Genomic DNA, 18014 nt, shown 5'->3' on the forward strand with positions numbered 1-18014 from the left:
AGAGAAATTAACTAAGGTTTCAGTAACGGAGCCGTAGCTTCATTGTAAGCCACACTTTCCCAGCCAAACAAGTCCCTGACGTTTCTTATCTTTGCTCGGTGTAGAGATTAAAAACATGTTTATCTCTTAACCACATCTCTTTCAACTATTATGTCTCTTTTTTTCCCCAACCCAATGATCCCTAGAATAAAGCAGGTCCAAAATAAAGCAGGTCCAGGTGGCCGTTGCTGCAGTGTATATATATATATATATATATATATATATATATATACTACCGTTCAAAAGTTTGGGGTCACTTAGAAATGTCCTGATTTTTAAAAGAAAAGCACAGTTTTTTTCAATGGAGTTTAAATTAAATTAATCAGAAATACAGTCTAGACATTGTTAGTGTGGTAAATGAGTAGTGGAAAATTACAGATTTTTAGTGTACAGAGGCCCATTTCCAGCAACCATCACTCCTGTGTTCTAATGGTGCATTGTTTGGCTAATAGTTTCCATTATTAATTTAGATTTACTTCTGGTAAAAGAAAAATGATTTTTTTCTGAAGTTAAAATATATTTATTTTCTTAATTAATTCTGAACAAATAAATTTAGAGCAATTGAAAATCAATCATTTCGTGGTTTGCAGAGTTGAACTTGACACTCAAATGTGAAAGAGTGTGTTCGACAAGGTTGATTCAGCTGCCACATAGAGGATAGACTATGCTCCAGCATGACAACCACTACCACTGCGACACGGTCACACAAACATGTTTAAAAAAGGCCTATCCGTGGGTGTTTGTGGAGGCTTGTGTGAATTGAACGAACACATCGCTACGAGACCCTTTTTAAGGTGTTGCTGACAGAACTCAGACAGACTCTTTTCAGCATGCTGCAGCAGAACTGGGGACTGATTGGCTGATAAAGGGCCTGGTCCGACAGACCAATGACTTGACCAGACCACCGGCAAACCCCCCCCACCCCTCAAGGCACACACTCCAGGTCTATTAAATGCTGCATTTCCTGCATAACTGCATGGGTGGTGGGGCAGGGCACACGTGTGTCACCTGAAAGGGGTCTTACAAGTGTGTTTTATACAGGTTTCTGTCACGTGTCGAATGGCTCAAGTGGTTCACCTCTGATGTTAAAATAACTTCCAGATGGTGTTCCATACAGGGAGTCCATATGGTGCATGGAGATGAGTTTTAGTGCTAGTTGCAGAAATGAATCTCTCTTTTGAATAAAGAGAGATCCACCCCAGATTCCTTTCATGGTCATCTATTACAAATTCTCTCATTAAAGAAAGTGAACTGAAGTAATAATCATGAACTTGCTCTGTTAGAATCCATTATAACTATGGAATATGCGAACAAAAACCTTAATTTCACACATCCCCATCCATAATATTGAATATAATAAGCTGTAGTTATATTTGAAGTCCAATCTATTTCTAGTTATGCACTTTTCATACATACTTTAATAATTCTGGTTTATTAATTCTGTTATTTCATCAACAGATTAACAGCCGTAACATTTTGCCGCCACAGTGTTGGATTCATCAAAAAGCTTTCAAATAGCATTCATCAGGATACAATTGGATACTTGGGAACCTAGACACTAGCAATGAACCCTAACCAGTGTCTTTGGGTCCATTCATACCTCCTCCCACTCCCCTATCCTGACCTGACCCAGGCCTTTCAGACAGTGTACCTCTGGCCATGGCTAATTGGAGCCACGTGCAAGCTATAGGCAGTAGGCTGCTTCTATGTTAAAGAAGTCTTTGTGACAGGGGTTCAGATAATTTAAGAGGCAAAGTATAAGGGAGATCAGATATTAAACCGTTTAAACCAGCGGTACAGTAGTTAATTATTCAAGGTTAAATCAGTGAAATAGGTTAGTTGCATAATTTAAAGTAAATAGCCCCATGGGTCCATGCATGGATGTGAAGGAAACCGACTTTGGAAATGTATTTATTTATGTATCCATTTATTAACTACACTAATACTATAACTATTAACTCTTCATCTGAAGGACCTACTTATTACGCAAGAGGGCAGTAAAGCTTATTTTCCCATAGGGAATACCGCTCGGAGCAGAATTGCTGTCTTTCGTCACGTATTGGTTAAAACGCAGCTTAGGTCATACCTCTGTGAACAAAATATGCTTTCCCATTGGCTGCCCTTCACGATAATCAGTTTCTGATTCAAATGAGAAACATTAGACTGGTTTCGTGTGCGATCTGTCAAGACAATTAACCGAACAGGACTACACTGTAATGCTACTCTGTAAGTAGCGTCGATCTATTTAATAATGTCATGTAAATCCTTTCTTGAAGGACTGAAACTGCGTTTCAAGGGTTAACCGCGGATATTCGCTGTCATCCAAATGGCTCTGGCAGACTTGTTTACGTCTCATAGCCAAATCCACCACACCAGCTAATGTTAAACACGTTAAAAATAGCGAGTGTACTTGTTTTTATAAATCCTTTGCTTTTACATGCCACCAGAAGGCTTATCGTTTGAATGTGGGAAGAGCTGGTGGAACGTTTTACCTAAGGTAATGCCTGTGCTATTATCATTTTGCTGAGGCGATGGGGCTGTGTGGGTGAACGGAGCTAATGCACAAGCTAGTTATAAGCTACATGTTGCCATACTGGTGGATAGTTTTGGACACTTTATGACTTAGTTCTCGGACATCTAAATGTAAGTGCATTATATGCAACACTGCTGAATACTTAAGATGGAGAATAGGTAAGCGGGCCATGTGAGGATTACATTTTCAATATTCCAGTGTTTTATTTTACACAACCCTTGCAGTATAATGCTTTGTAAAAAAGATAGCTGTATGTGTATGCCATGCACGCAATGCTTGAGTGCACGTCATGGTCGCCCTGAGCAGATGACGCAAAAGAGGATTATATCATAACACCAATTAACCTACTTAAGCATGCAAGAGTTAACTTTACATTCTGCCATTATGCATATTCCACCTGTTCATAAGACTCCAGCTACAAGATCCATTCACACTTTTAACTAGGTGTTCGCACATCTGCAGCTGCAGAACTAGGCGTAACGGTATGCATGAAGTGTACTTACTAGGCATTCTGTACCTTCTATCTTTAGCTATTCATGGCCTTCACCCTCGGGACTTTTTTTAACAGTAAAACGACTTTCAAAGGACATTGGGTTTTGGTGAGTCCGATTATTTGGACAAGCATTTTAAAATATCATAATGTAGCAGTTTAGGTAACCCTTACCCTTATCCCCAAACGCTTACACCATTATACTTGTAATAATAATATATTTTATATTGTAAATTTTATTTTTGGAGTTTGTGTTGTTTTAAAACTGGTTTTACCACATCCAATTGCCAATCTTACAAGAACCCAATTTGTTTGGTGAGCTAGGATCCTGGTCATTTCTTTCAACCGCATGTTTGATCTCTTGTCCTGGTTTTACCTTTTGTTTCCATGTATTGGGTTCACTATTGGGAAAGACAAGTACATACTTGAAGCTTTAATGTGCCATGCCCTAGTTATGAACTAATAAGCTGTGCCAACGGCACAATGAGTAGGCAGTGTGCAGCTTTACCTCCGGTCCTGTCAACTCAGTTAATCAAAATCCTTTGAGCGTGGGCACACATGGGGTTTAAATGTAGTGTTAGGGATAGATCCTATCCGTTTGCATAATTATGTCTAAACCATGTCACCCTTTCTGCAGAGAGAGTGGTTCCAAGTATGGCAATGGCCTTCATAGCTCTAGAAAGAGCCGTGATGGCACCATAGGTGGTCCTCACCGTTGTAATTTTCTATGTTCTTATTGCAGGATCGATTGAGTCTTCACGATCCAGAGGAATGATGGGCGACTTGATGACCAAACGGGCCGACCTCTCGCCACTCTAAGTTCCAGGATCTCACGGCGGTCATGTGAAACCCACGACCCGCTCCATGAGTGAAGGGATGAGACACCCGAGCGGTGACTCCACCCCAGGGGACCAGCGGCCGACGGCCCCCCCACCTACTACCCCTGTCCTCCCCTAGCGATCCACATAAAGCTGGTCCACCGCTCTCCTTTTCCCCTCCACCAGTGGCCACTATTACCCAGCATTGCTCCAGCTAAGCCCATCCCAGCCCCCCTCCTCTCCCCCTCCCCCTCCCACCCCCTTCCCCACCCTCTCCTTCCCCATCGTCTTTCGGGCGGCTGAGTTGGTGCGCGATGGCCCGGCGGCAGGACGCTGATGGGTGCCGCGGCGGACTGTGATGTCACAGCCCAGCAGCCCGGGCGAGAGCCAGCGTGGCGCTCCGAGATTCTTCGTTGGCTGTGAGGACGATGAGAGCGAGGACCCGGAAGAGCGCACCCGGACCGACATGGAGCTGTACATGGCCGACGAAGGTGGCGACACGGTGGGTGGCGGTCCCCCCCCTCCCCCGTGGCTTTCTTAGGGCCCTCTGTTGTGGCGGGTCACCGACCGTCACATTCACACGCGCGGCATCGGCGTGCCGTTGCACCGCCGCCGGATGGTCGGTCGGCTCGGAGCTTCAGGTTTCCCCGGTCAGAGTGGGGTTACCCTGCTGGACTCCGACAGCCAGCCGTCGTACAGCTTCATGTCGTGGTGCAGGGGCCAGCTGACGTCGTGTCCTCCGCTGTGTTTGTTTTCCCCCCCAACAGCCCCCCGAGCGCCAGATTGTGGTGGGGATCTGCTGCATGATGAAGAAATCCAAGTCCAAGCCCATGACCCAGATCCTGGAGAGGCTGTGCAAGTTTGAGTACATCACGGTGGTCATCTTCCCCGAAGACGCCATCCTCAACGAGCCTGTGGAGAAATGGCCTTTGTGTGACTGCCTCATTTCTTTCCACTCTAAAGGTGGGACACTCGCGCACACACAGACACACACACACACACACACACACACACACACACACACACACACACACACACACACACACACACACACACACACACACACACACACTGTACAAAGCTGGTCGTCACATGCTGTGCGCACACTGACCCCCACTATAGTTGGCCAGTGTCTCCTGAAGAATGACCACATAGAATTAATCCATGCACATGCCAAACCGACACCCTCATATGAAACAATACGAGCATTATGTGACATCCAACATACGGTAGCTGATACGGACAGGGTAACAGACTGCATTGTGTGGGTGGAGACTGTAATTCTGCAGCACATGATCACATTTGACAAACAACTGGTTGATCACATTGTAATGTAACTGTCTGCTTTTTTATTGACTACGTGGTTCTGGAGAACAAAAGTGAAATTGTGTACTTGTGTACAGATAAGTTGATATTTTAAGATGAGTTTAAGTTGAGGTTTGTCTTCAATACTCCCCTGTGCTCTCTTCAACAGGATTTCCCCTGGATAAGGCTGTGAGTTACGCCAAGCTCAGAAACCCCCTGCTCATCAATGACCTGAACATGCAGTATTACATACAGGACAGGTACAACCCATCTTCCACTTCTTAGCTTGCATTGATTGCAGAAGCCGTACCGCGCAACAATGGATATCCCCAAAGGGAGCAGTAGAAGCGGGTTAAAGCCTGGTGCGATTCAATGATTGATTGCTTTGTTTTAATTTCAGGAGGGAGGTTTATCGGATCCTGCAGGAGGAAGGGATTGACCTGCCGCGCTATGCTGTACTGAACAGAGACCCAGATAACCCGGATGGTCAGTCCCTCACTGCTCTCTGATCTGTTTGGTGACCTTTTGCACAACCATTTTAGATAACAACTCAAGCTCTAGTATTGGAACGTGTTGGCACAGAAGTGGGAGTATATTTGAAACTCCTTCTCCACGACTGGCAGATCTGTCTACCTTGCCGTTGTTCGACCATCGAGGCTATCAATTTTATCAGAGCGCAAGGACAGAGCTAATGAACAAGCTAGTTACTAGCTACATATTGCCATCCTGGTGGATTGTTTTTGTCCCTTTATGATTAAGTAGTCGGACATCTAAATGTAAATGCATTATATGCAACACTGCTAAATAATTGATTTGGAGAAAAAGTAAGCAGGCCTTGTGATGATTTCATTCTCAATATTGCAATGTTTTCTTGGACACATCCCTTGCAGTATAATGCTTTGTTAATACACAAGCTGTATGTGTATGCCATGCACGCAATGCTTCAGTGCACGCCATGTGCGCCCAAAGCAGATGACGCAGAAGAGCCCATGAGTGCTTAACTTTCTCCACTACCTCACCGTTGTCCGGCCATCTCCTCGAGGCTATCAATTTTAACAGTGCGCCCGGATGCAAGTATATATTTAGGGCTCCTAAATGGGAGTGAGACGCAGTGTGTAGCACACTGCAAGTGGTGACTTGCTGCCTCCGGTATTCAAGCTCTGTCTGTAACGCGGTAACAAGTAGACACTTAAGTCTCCGGGGGGAAGCAGCTGATCCCTCAGTTATGTGTGGCACAGCCGTCACCGTAAATGTTCCCCCTCTAAAATTTGTCTATAACTCCATTCATGGCGATACAAAGAAACGCCACGCTCCATGTGGAAGGGTGGCGAAACCGTGTTCGTGTGTGTGTGTGTGTGTGAGTGCGCAGCATGTGCGTTGTGAGTCCGCCCCTTATACGATACGATGGTGCGATACGATAGCACTTAATTGTCAGAGTTGAACTTTGGGTCTGAAATTTGTCTTGCATCCCAGCAGCTCTATTTACAAACATCACACAAGACATCAGGACAGGGCATCAAGACAGGGCCCAAAAATTAAAATAAAATACATCCATCCATCATGACATTACAACAACAGACGACAACAATTAAGGCCCGTCAACGTGCATTTGATCTGTGATTAAGTGCCTGATTCAGTTTGAGGATGCGTGGTGAACAAAAGAGTGATTCAGTCTAACCTTCCTGAATGTTGGAACCCAATATATCTCAGATTTTATGGTAATAGATTGTACTCATCGTAGTGTTCATGACGTGGTTGGGGTCGGAGGAAATGTCGTTAGCTAATCTCAGTCTGTTTTTATGGGAGGCTGATTCATACATGTTCTGGAGTGGTTGACCTACTCTCTTGGAGCAGATTTGAAAGAAGCAGGCACACTGTTGCACCGTGTGGTGTTACAGTACTGTAACACACTCATACTCCCCGTCTGGCTGTTTTTTTCTGCGGCGGCTCCACAGAGTGCAGCCTACAGGAGGGGGAGGACCAGGTGGAGGTCAACGGGGAGGTGTTCCCCAAGCCCTTCGTGGAGAAGCCCGTCTGCGCCGAGGACCACAACGTCTACATCTACTACCCCAGCTCGGCGGGCGGCGGCAGCCAGAGGCTCTTCCGGAAGGTGTGGATTTCTTAAAGCATGCGCTCAAACGCCGCCATTCGTACGGCCCGGAACGCCACCCTCCACCCTCTCCTCCCTGCCTTTTGAGTCTCAAATTCCTGGAGTTCGAGGATCGAGCTCCACGCACACCCCATTACCACCACCGCCACCACCACGCCCGACCACCATCACCACCCCCCCCCCCCCCCCCCCCCCCACAGAGGTCACGTTCCGTAGTGGAAGCAGTAATGTTATATTTGGAATGTGTTAGTGGAGCCTCTGCAACCTTTAGGCCCCCTTACCCTCCCCCCCATTATCCATGAAGTAAGTAACAACAGTAATAGCAGTATCTCAACAGCAATAGTCCAATCCGACTGAAATGATACTTAGGCCTAAAAAGAAAAAAAATCGGTTCCGGTTTCCGACCGACCCTGTCAATTTATGTGCGACCCAAATTATTTTATGATCGTGAAAAAAAAAAAAAAAATTTTTTTGATGCAAACTATAATTACGTTTTTGTACAGCACCTCTTCATTCTGTACAAGGATGAGCGCATTCCCTCGTTTTTAAATGAAAACAACCTACCTACCATTCGCTGCCGCTGGAAAATAAATAAATAAATAATTAAATAAATAAATTCCCTACCTACCCATGACCTCAACTGACAACCAACAGGAACCAAACTTTATTTTTTTCAGGCCTTAGCAGGAATCAATTTAAGACGGCAAAAAATGAATAATTGCTTATCCAACCGCTGTCCAAATTAGACCTACCCCCCCCCCCCTCCCCCGGGCTAGATGGGCTCCCTCCAACTGAGCTGCTGTTGTGCTCGGGTGGTTTCAGATCGGCAGCCGGAGCAGTGTGTACTCCCCAGAGAGCAGCGTGCGCAAAACAGGCTCCTACATCTACGAGGAATTCATGCCCACGGACGGCACCGACGTGAAGGTAGCGTGGCCCGCCCGTTCCCTGTGGGTGAACCGTGTTGTGTTTGCAACACCAGACACCCTCCAAGAGGACAGCTAGGCTCTCAACTAGGGCTGAACGATTTGGGGAAAAAATCGAATTGTGATTGTTATCATTATTCACTAAACACAAGCAATAAATCATTCTATAGTATGACCAGCACAACATTGGAAGCAGTCAACATATAAACTGCTCTTTCCTTTTGGCCAGGCCTATGTGTTGTGATGAATTGATGCATGGATTGATGTGATTACATCTTTGATTAACTATTGAATTGTAAAAGAAAAAATATGTTTATTTATTTTAACCGCAGCCCCTGCGATTTGCAAATCGCGTTCTATTACATCGCAATGTCGGTTTGAATTCGATTAATCGTTCAGCCCTAGTACAGTACAGTACAGTACAGCTAATGATTCGGGGCTGTGTATCGTGTTTTCGAATGTCAGAGTTACAGAGCCCTTTCACAGAGGCGTCTGGGCAGGACACACGGTGTCGCTCATAACACTAATTATGGGTCTGCTCCCTGTGTGTGCCGTCACACAGACCAAACCAGTGAAGATGAGGCTGCTACCCGTGCCGTTGGTACATGAGAGTAGCCGAGCAGATCCCTAATTAGTGTGGTCAGTGACACCTGTGTTTGTCAAACAACGATGCCTCTGTGAAAGGGGTCTGTAATACCTCCATTTTGAGGACATTATGAACGGCACACAACAATTTAATTTGACAGGGGTCATATTAGGGCAGTGCAATTTATCTTTTTTTTTTTTTTCAGAAACATTTGTACATTATTTTATATTTGAACATTTTCTATTACATTTTTTTATATATTTGAAGGGAAAATTCAAGGTTCTCAGTTACAAAGTGTTTTTTTGGAGAGAAATGCTGAATATGTGCGTCATGTTTTCAAACTCTAAATAATTTCAATATCGACCAAAATAATTGGGATTATGATTTTTCCACATAATCAAGCAGTCCTACGTCATATCTGGTAAATCATGCCCGTTTGTGTCGTAATTAAAAGTAAATTAAAGTAATATTATCTTCCTACAATTGAGCAGGGATGTAGTGTGCGTGGTTTGCTCTGCTTGTCCGGGATGATGATGTGACTAATGCTCGCTCCTCAGGTGTACACGGTGGGGCCCGACTACGCCCACGCCGAGGCCCGCAAGTCCCCCGCCCTGGACGGGAAGGTGGAGCGGGACAGCGAGGGCAAGGAGATCCGCTACCCCGTCATGCTGTCGGCCATGGAGAAGCTGGTCGCCCGCAAGGTGTGCCTGGCCTTCAAGGTGAGAGAACGGGGCCGCTTTCTGGATGCAGGTACACAGCGTTCTACAGAACCTAGCACTGGTCTGTCTGTCCGTCTCTGTCTGACTGTCTGTCCCTGTCTGTCTTTCTGTCGGTCTGTCTGTCCGTCTCTGTCTGACTGTCTGTCCCTGTCTGTCTTTCTGTCGGTCTGTCTGTCTGTCTCTGTCTGACTGTCTGTCCCTGTCTGTCTTTCTGCCTGACTGTCGGTCTGACTGTCTCTGTCTGTCCCTGTCTGTCTTTCTGTCGGTCTGTCTGTCTGTCTCTGTCTGTCTGTCTGTCTGTCTGTCTGTCTGTCTGTCTGTCTGTCTGTCTGTCTGTCTCTGTCTGTCTGTCTGTCTGTCTCTGTCGGTCTGTCTGTCTGTCTCTGTCTGTCTGTCTGTCTGTCTGTCTGTCTGTCTGTCTGTCTGTCTCTGTCTGTCTCTGTCTGTCTCTGTCTGTCTGTCTGTCTGTCTGTCTGTCTCTCTCTGTTTGTCTATCTGTCTCACTGTCATTCTCCCTTTTATCTTTTTCTCTCTTTCATTCTCTCACGCTCTTTATTTTTTCTCCCTCCCTCCCTCCCTCCCTCCCTCCCTCCCTCCCTCCCTCCCTCCCTCCCTCCCTCCCCCCCACGGCAGCAAACGGTGTGCGGCTTCGACCTCCTCCGGGCCAACGGCCACTCATACGTGTGCGACGTGAACGGCTTCAGCTTCGTGAAGAAGTCCATGAAGTACTACGACGACTGTGCCAAGATCCTGGGGTAACAGCTGTCTGTGGTCCGCCATCCCCCCCCCCCCGGCCCCCCCCCCCCCAGCCTGTGTACGCTGGCTGGACTACACTCAATCCCCTGACCGCGGGGAGCGGCGGCGGGTCTGTTGTGCTGACGTGCCTGTGTGTGCTTGTGTAGGAACATCGTGATGCGTGAGATGGCTCCCCAGTTCCACATCCCCTGGTCCATCCCCACGGAGGCCGAGGACATCCCCATCGTCCCCACCACATCTGGCACCATGTGAGTGGCCCCCCGGGGTCAAAGGTCACCCTGTGTTTGTTGTGGAAGGATTCAAACACTGTTTTTGTGTGAGAATTAACAACGGGAATATATTAAATGAAATGGGGTTGCGTTTATTAATAATAATAATAATAATAATAATAATAATGGATTGAATTTATATAGCGCTTTTCTAGACACTCAAAGACGCTTTACAGCGAAGGGGGGACCTCGCTAACCACCACGGTTGCTAAAGTGATGTTATGTGAGTGAGGTTGTGTGCTGTTCGCACCGCATCCATCAGCCTGGAGCAGCAATCACACCCGTGGATGTTGACAGATTGTTGACATGATGGCATGACACGCGTTTGCATCCAAAGCGAAAGCTCAGTGAAATACGCGCTTGACTTCGAGTGTGCCGTGTATGCGTAGTTGGAACACATTACTGTGTAACTCCTTTGTTTGGTCCATTAATGGGAAGCCCATTATTAACAGGACGGTGGAGTGCTTTGTTCCGCTTGAACCACAGTTTCCAACAATTGAGTGGACCACTTCTCTCCCAATTTGGAACATTAGACATTATATATTATACATTATTATCGACTTTTTCAGCAGGGAAATTAAAAAATATTCTTATGTGGCGCTGTAAGCATTTTGTTTTTTCAGATTGTTGTCACAGAAACTTCTGGTCTATAGTTTTATTTGTTTTATTTTTATTTTTTTATTTTAGTTTATTTTAATGTTGTATTTGAATCGCTTTGATTCAACACTGTTGACAGGCAAAGGACTCCCATTATCGAACAAAAAGGCACTCCCTTTGGACATTGTCGGCCAATCAGGAACAGCAACGCTGTGATGTAAATGACCTTCATGCTCTACGTGTCCCATTCAGGATGGAGCTACGCTGTGTCATCGCAGTTATCCGGCATGGCGACCGAACACCCAAACAGAAGATGAAGATGGAAGTTCGTAATCCAATGTAGGTTCTTCCTCCCCTTAATTCAATGGCCTCTAAGACATCTCTCTCAGTCGCTTGGACCACTACCTTTAAAGTCCCCTTTTTCTTCAAATTAGATCTGATGTTTATTTGTAATACGGCCCTTCTTTTTTATCTTCCAAGAAAAAACGGCTAGTATTTCAGTGATAAAGGTGCAGAACTGAACGGTTTCCTCCTGAACGAAACAGTCTACCTTGCAATATGTCCTTGAATTTGTACATTTGGAAACCTTCCTAGCCGGTGATACACGGCCACAGTCACGTCGCTGGGTTGGACTTCAATGCCCTCCACTCTGTGTTGCTGCAGGTTCTTCGAGCTTTTTGAAAAATACGCTGGTTACAAGACCGGGAAACTGAAGCTCAAGAAGCCAAGACAGCTGCAGGTAAAGCAAACGGCGTTTAGACAACACGACGTCTGTGCCACGACCCCACGTTAGGGCTGCTTGATTACGGAAAAATTCCCTGCAGCTCTCTTAACGGTCGGCCGTGTTGTGTGTTGACAGGAGGTGCTGGACATCACCAGACAGTTGTTGGCAGAACTGGGGCAGCACACTGACTGTGAGATAGAGGAGAAGAAGTCCAAACTGGAGCAGCTAAGGACGGTCCTAGAGATGTGAGTCTCACCTTGTTCCTTGTTCCCGTCAAGCCCTTTGCCTCCGTTGAGTTTTAGGATCTTGTGTCTGTAGTCAAAGTCTGGTTGAAGGCTCAGGGATGTAAAGCAGCGAACACAGAAATAGCATAAAAAACGTGTGCTGTATTTATGCAATGATCTATTTCCTAGTTATAATGGAACATTCCAGGGCATACCTTTTATGCTTCGTAAACTAGTATATACATTTTTCAAGGCACCTTTTTTTTTTGTAGCCAAAATTAGAACGTGACTTTTTCAGATACGGTAAACCTTCAAACCTTTCTGGTCGCTTATCCGCCACAGGTACGGCCACTTCTCCGGGATCAACAGGAAAGTGCAGTTGACCTACCTGCCCCACGGACAGCCCAAGACCTCCAGCGAGGAGGAAGGTGGGCCAAATCAAACCGAGCCCGTCGGAAAGTTAACCTGCCCTCCTCTGCTTACATAGTCGTCCCCCGTGGACGGCTATGGCGCGCCGTTCAGAGCAGCGGCGCTTCAAACACGCGCTGTGCTTTCTTCTGGGCCCGACAGACACCCGGAAGGAAGGGCCGTCCCTGCTGCTGGTGCTCAAGTGGGGCGGAGAGCTGACCCCCGCGGGCCGGGTACAGGCCGAGGAGCTGGGCCGCGCCTTCCGCTGCATGTACCCCGGGGGACAAGGTGAAACACACACATCCTGTATGGAAGGCCAGTTGATATATTCTCACGTTGCGCTTGATCTCTTTTGGATGGTGCAGTTTGGCCTACGAGAACACCATTAAATGGTGGATGTTATTATCGTAGGACGTATCCAGTGCCTCTCCCTTCCCCACCAAATGATTGCTCAACCAGTTCTGTAGCCCAGAGGTTATTTCCTGTCACATTAACATGTGCATCACTTCATGATGATAATATTTCCTCGAGCATCTGTGGTTGCTTGTCGATTTTAAGTGAATCATTTGTCAGCGATGAGAACCTCTGTTTATAATACACTATGTGTGTGTGAAGGCTGTCGCTGGCTGCAATGATGTTGTGACTCCTGTCCTTGAGGGACTGTAGTCACCCGTAGCTATTGTCTGCTCCCACTGATCCATATAAAGTCAACACAAGCAGCGAGGAGAGAACAGAAACGAGAGTTAATGGACTTTTCTAACGGCCCGCAAAAGCCCTTGGACTTAGACTGTAGAGAGCGTGAGTATGTTTGTTTATGGGGGCTGTCACTTCTCATAATCCCCATACACGTCAATTTGAAGACTTTCAGCAAACCTCTGCAGTGCAGGAAGGATGATTCAGACACTGACGCAGTACGCACGTCTGCTTCCCCAAAAGTCACTGGAACGACACACGCACACACATAGACACATACACAAACACACACACAGTCGCTCTTAAACACACACATTCTTTCTCACACCACACACACACACACACACACACACACACACACACACACACACACACACACACACACACACACACACACACACACACACACACACAATCACTCTCACACACACAGACACACAATCGCTCTTACACACACTCACAAAATAGCTTTCACAATTGCTCTCACACACACACACACACACACACACACACACACACACACACACACACACACACACACACACCATCTCTCTCAAGCACACACGCAATCACTCTCTCCCACACCTCCTTCTACACTGTTCCCATTATTTCCCCACTTGCGTCAACAAGCCCCCCTCGCCGAACACTTAACTCCTCCAGACTCCGGCCAAGGACGGTCGCCATGGCGACAAGGGGCCTGTTCCTGAGCCCCCTCTAATCCCATTGTTTCTGTTTCTCCTCCCGTGTCCCTCCAGGAGACTACGCCGGCTTCCCCGGCTGCGGGTTGCTACGGTTACACAGCACATACAGGCACGACCTGAAGATCTACGCGTCGGACGAGGGCAGGGTTCAGATGACGGCGGCCGCCTTCGCCAAGGTAACGGCGCGGCGGCGGCGGAGCGGGTGAAGGGGGGGGGGGCCACCGCCGGGGTCGACGCTGACGTATTGCATCACAGAGATGTGGTGATGTGGACATCACTTAACGGCGATTCATCGTTTTGTTTGTGTGTGTGTGTGTGTTTGTGTGTCTATATGTATGTGTGTGTGTCTCTTTCTGAGTGTGATTCTGTGTGTATTCGTGTGTGTCCGTGTGTGTGTCTGAGTGCATTTTTGTTTGTGTGTGTGTGGCTCTGTTCCACTGTGTGTGCGTGTTTTTGTGTGTGTGTCTCTCTGTCTCTGTCTGTGTGTGTGTGTGTGTGTGTGTGTGTGTGTGTGTGTGTGTGTCTCTGTCTCTGTGTGTGTCTCTGTCTGTGTGTGTGTGTTTGTGTGTGTGTGTGTGTGCGCGTGTGCGTGTGTGTGTGTGTGTGCGTGCGCCAGGGCCTGCTGGCGCTGGAGGGGGAGCTGACCCCCATCCTGGTGCAGATGGTGAAGAGCGCCAACATGAACGGCCTGCTGGACAGCGACAGCGACTCGCTGAGCGGCTGCCAGCACCGCGTCAAGGCCCGGCTGCACGACATCATGCAGAAGGACCAGGAGTTCACGCCCGACGACTATGACAAGGTGACCCCCCCCAAACACACACACACACACACACACACACACACACACACACACACACACACACACACACACACACACACACACACACACACACACACACACACACACACACACACACACACACACACACGCAGACACAATCGCTCTCACACACCCACAAATACACACCATCTCCAGTTCAGTAAGATTCTTGATTTCTTCTTTTTTTTTACAATTCAATAGTTAATTGAATAATTTCTTGTTTGGTGAATAATACAGAACATAAGGAACTTTAAAAAGAAAAATTGCATGCCAAATCCTAATCGCAATATTGGCCGAAATAATCGCTATTCGATTATTTCCCCAAATCTTTCAGCCCTAGTAGAGATATATAATGTTTTGTGGGCTAATCAAAAGTAGCACAGGTCATTCATGTTTCAATGAAAAGGAACATGTGTCAAGGCATGTCCTAGGATGTGGAATCCAATAGGTCCTACAGATAACCCTAACCCTAGTGTACCTATCTAGTCATGGTAGGGTGAACTCTAGCAGGGGTTGGTCGATTACTCACCTATTCATTGTACTATCTTGCAGTGCCAAGTCCAATAGGACGTTGAGATCCGGAGACGGCTTGGTACTCAGGACTTCTTATGAACCAAACTATGACCCGGTTTGTAGCTACTGCTTAGTTTGATCTCCCAGTGAGCCGCTAATGAAATATGATTAGAGCTAGGAGGACTTAGTCCTGTTGGCTCAAGAATCCTGGAAGCCCTTTCTTTGATGTTTTGGCGTCCTTTTTGAACGTATGGTACCTACCCTGTGGTTTGCTGTGCGTTATTGTGGGTTTGGAATAAGGCTCTGTTCCATTACCTCTTTTGCCATCTCAGCCCACACATTAACAGGTGTGGACACCCCAGGTCAGATCCAGCTTTTGTTGTGATCCAATATGCCTGCCCTCCTCACAATCGTGACTGTGGCTCTCATTGTAACCGGTTGTCACGGTCTTGTGGACCCAACCGACATTGAAACGAAATGGCCCTTGTCAATGTCATGATTTAATATCTATTTAGTTACAGTATTTAGTTACGTAGCATTTTATCCTGGCTACATTTGTTGTATACGGGGAATGGGTTAACGTAGCGATTAATATTGCTTTGCGCTTGGTTCTATGAACATCCTTGTACAGACAGCGATATATTCTTTCACTTTCTTATGACAAATGTACTTGCAAGTCACTTTAGATAAAAGCGTCTGCTAAATTTTCTGAAACACAGAAGAGGGACTTTCCTGTTCAATCTGTGTTTAGTTTAACACACGAATCACTCATTGACAAAAGTGAAGTAACGTTGAATATCGTTAACTCTACCCCCGGTCACATCCGCTTTGCACTCTGAGACTTGGAAACAGAGGCTTCTCCTTTCAAGAATCAACACCGTTTGACCAGGTCCTAAAGATCCGATCACGAGTTTGTATTGTGACGACCCCGCTCTGTGCCTTGAGCGCTAGGCCTACTCCTCCCTCTGCCTGTAGGGTCATGCAGCGGCCATGCAGCGGATCGCATTGTCTTCTCTGCGCCCGTGTTGGTTTATGGAACTGCCTGTCAATAAATATAGTTTATTGTGATGAACGTTACCCGACGGTGTCTGTCTCCCTATGTTCAACGCCTTTGAGCCAAGGCGTTTGGGACAGTATTCAATGTCCTAAAGCAGGCAAACTTCCAATGACAAGTGAGGCCACTCTAGTCGGTGCATTCCCATTGATAATCAGTCTCATCAACGTGCCAAACTGCTTATGTATATTTCCTCAGCTTGCGCCGACCACCAGTGCCTCCCTGGTGAACTCAATGAAGATCGTGGAGAATCCCGTGGGTGTGTGTGACCAGGTCTACACGCTCATCCAGAGTCTCACGGCCCAGATCCGCAAGAGGATGGAGGACCCCACGTCTGCGGGTGAGTGGAAAACAGCCGTCCCTGTGGCGTGTGATGAATAATCAATAAGCCCTGGGTCAGATGAAACCACACCCGCCGTGGAACAACATCCCCCGCCGCCAAAAGCCAACCATCCACCTCGGTACTTGACTGTTGGCCGCAGTAGCTCAGGAGGTAGATCGGGTTGGCTGGTAACCCCAAGGTTGCTAGTTCGATCCCCGGTTCCTTCTAGGTGAGTATCAAGGTGTCTCTGAGCAAGGCACCTAACCATAACTTGTCCCGACGAGCTGGCTGTCGCCTTGCATGGTTGACTCCACCGTTGGTGTGTGAATGTGTCCGTTTACCATTTACTTCATAAACCCGGGCTGCTCAGTACATGACATCAAGTGTCAAAACATTATCGTTAGTTTGAAGAATATATGTGCTAACTTTTTAATATATAAATTTACAAATGTTATAAATAATTCTATATTTACCCATTTTATTTTATTTTGTCTCTCTCTTTGTCTCTGTCTCCCTCTCCCCCTCTCTCTCTCTCTCTCTCTCTCTTCCCCACCGTTGTCTCTCTCTCCCTGGGCCCAGACCTCCAGCTCTACCACAGTGAGTCCCTGGAGCTGATGCTGCAGCGCTGGTCCAAGCTGGAGCGGGACTTCCGCATGAAGAGCGGCCGCTACGACATCAGCAAGATCCCCGACATCTACGACTGCGTCAAGTACGACGTGATCCACAACGGCTCGCTGGGCCTAGAGGACACGCTGGAGCTGTTCCGCCTCTCGCGGGCCCTGGCCGACATCGTCATCCCCCAGGTGAGGGGAGGCGATAGCCTGGCTGTGGCCAGACCAAGCTCAATCGTAGATTGCACGTCGGTCTGGGGAGGCTGCTGTCATTTTCTTCAGCACAAGAGGCGTGATCAACAGGCGTAGTTCAAACGACTCTGTTCGCAATTGGCTGCTTGCCAATTGTAAGCCTCCCCAATGTTAAACCGGCCAATAGCGCGCCAGGGGGAAAAGCCAGCTTGCCGTTTGCTCCAGTAAAAGCGGAACGGAAACAGGAAGTGAATAATTGCTCTTCTCCAGCCCCTGTTGCAGGGCAAATTCAAATCGCCGACAGAACGGGCTTGGGGTACCCAGTCTAGGGAGGGTCTATGGCTGCAGCGCAGTGTTTCAGTTTTGTCTGACTTTCTCCGGAAAAAGGAGCCAGTATCGAGCCCCGATGAAGTCCACAGCCTGCCTGTAGGTGTCCTGGAGTAAGATGCCATGACCTTGCTCATTAAATAAATGTATCTTAAACTACAACAACAGCAACAACAAACTGATTCACTGCTAGTTGCTTTGGATAAAAGCCACTTGTAAAAGATTTCAATGTTGTGTGGGGCTGTTGCAGCAAACAACAATGAAATCAGTCACAACCCTT

The 18014-nt window shown here is 47.1% G+C and overlaps 1 protein-coding gene across 5 annotated transcripts in view; it reads left to right on the forward strand.

The window, feature by feature from the left end:
- The first annotated feature begins 2107 nt into the window (after positions 1-2107).
- LOC115558596 (inositol hexakisphosphate and diphosphoinositol-pentakisphosphate kinase 2) overlaps positions 2108-18014 on the forward strand; it is a 35171-nt gene continuing 19264 nt past the window's right edge. The window contains exons 1-20 of one of the 5 annotated variants that reach the window (XM_030376835.1): positions 2108-2265; positions 2487-2536; positions 3805-4382; positions 4648-4843; positions 5355-5445; positions 5586-5671; positions 7141-7295; positions 8118-8219; positions 9362-9523; positions 10157-10278; positions 10426-10527; positions 11398-11484; positions 11809-11884; positions 12005-12114; positions 12436-12521; positions 12664-12789; positions 13950-14071; positions 14512-14694; positions 16481-16622; positions 17184-17407. In XM_030376835.1, the coding sequence (XP_030232695.1) occupies positions 4239-4382; positions 4648-4843; positions 5355-5445; positions 5586-5671; positions 7141-7295; positions 8118-8219; positions 9362-9523; positions 10157-10278; positions 10426-10527; positions 11398-11484; positions 11809-11884; positions 12005-12114; positions 12436-12521; positions 12664-12789; positions 13950-14071; positions 14512-14694; positions 16481-16622; positions 17184-17407 (2316 nt within the window). In that variant the 5' untranslated portion in view covers positions 2108-2265; positions 2487-2536; positions 3805-4238. Of the gene's footprint in view, positions 2266-2486; positions 2537-3009; positions 3172-3804; positions 4383-4647; positions 4844-5354; positions 5446-5585; positions 5672-7140; positions 7296-8117; positions 8220-9361; positions 9524-10156; positions 10279-10425; positions 10528-11397; positions 11485-11808; positions 11885-12004; positions 12115-12435; positions 12522-12663; positions 12790-13949; positions 14072-14511; positions 14695-16480; positions 16623-17183; positions 17408-18014 lie in introns of those variants that run through there. The other 4 variants (XM_030376834.1, XM_030376837.1, XM_030376838.1 and 1 more) reach the window with 4 other exon arrangements.

The sequence above is a fragment of the Gadus morhua genome, chromosome 14 (assembly GCF_902167405.1).
Source record: "Gadus morhua chromosome 14, gadMor3.0, whole genome shotgun sequence".
In the NCBI taxonomy this organism is placed as follows: Eukaryota; Metazoa; Chordata; class Actinopteri; order Gadiformes; family Gadidae; genus Gadus; species Gadus morhua.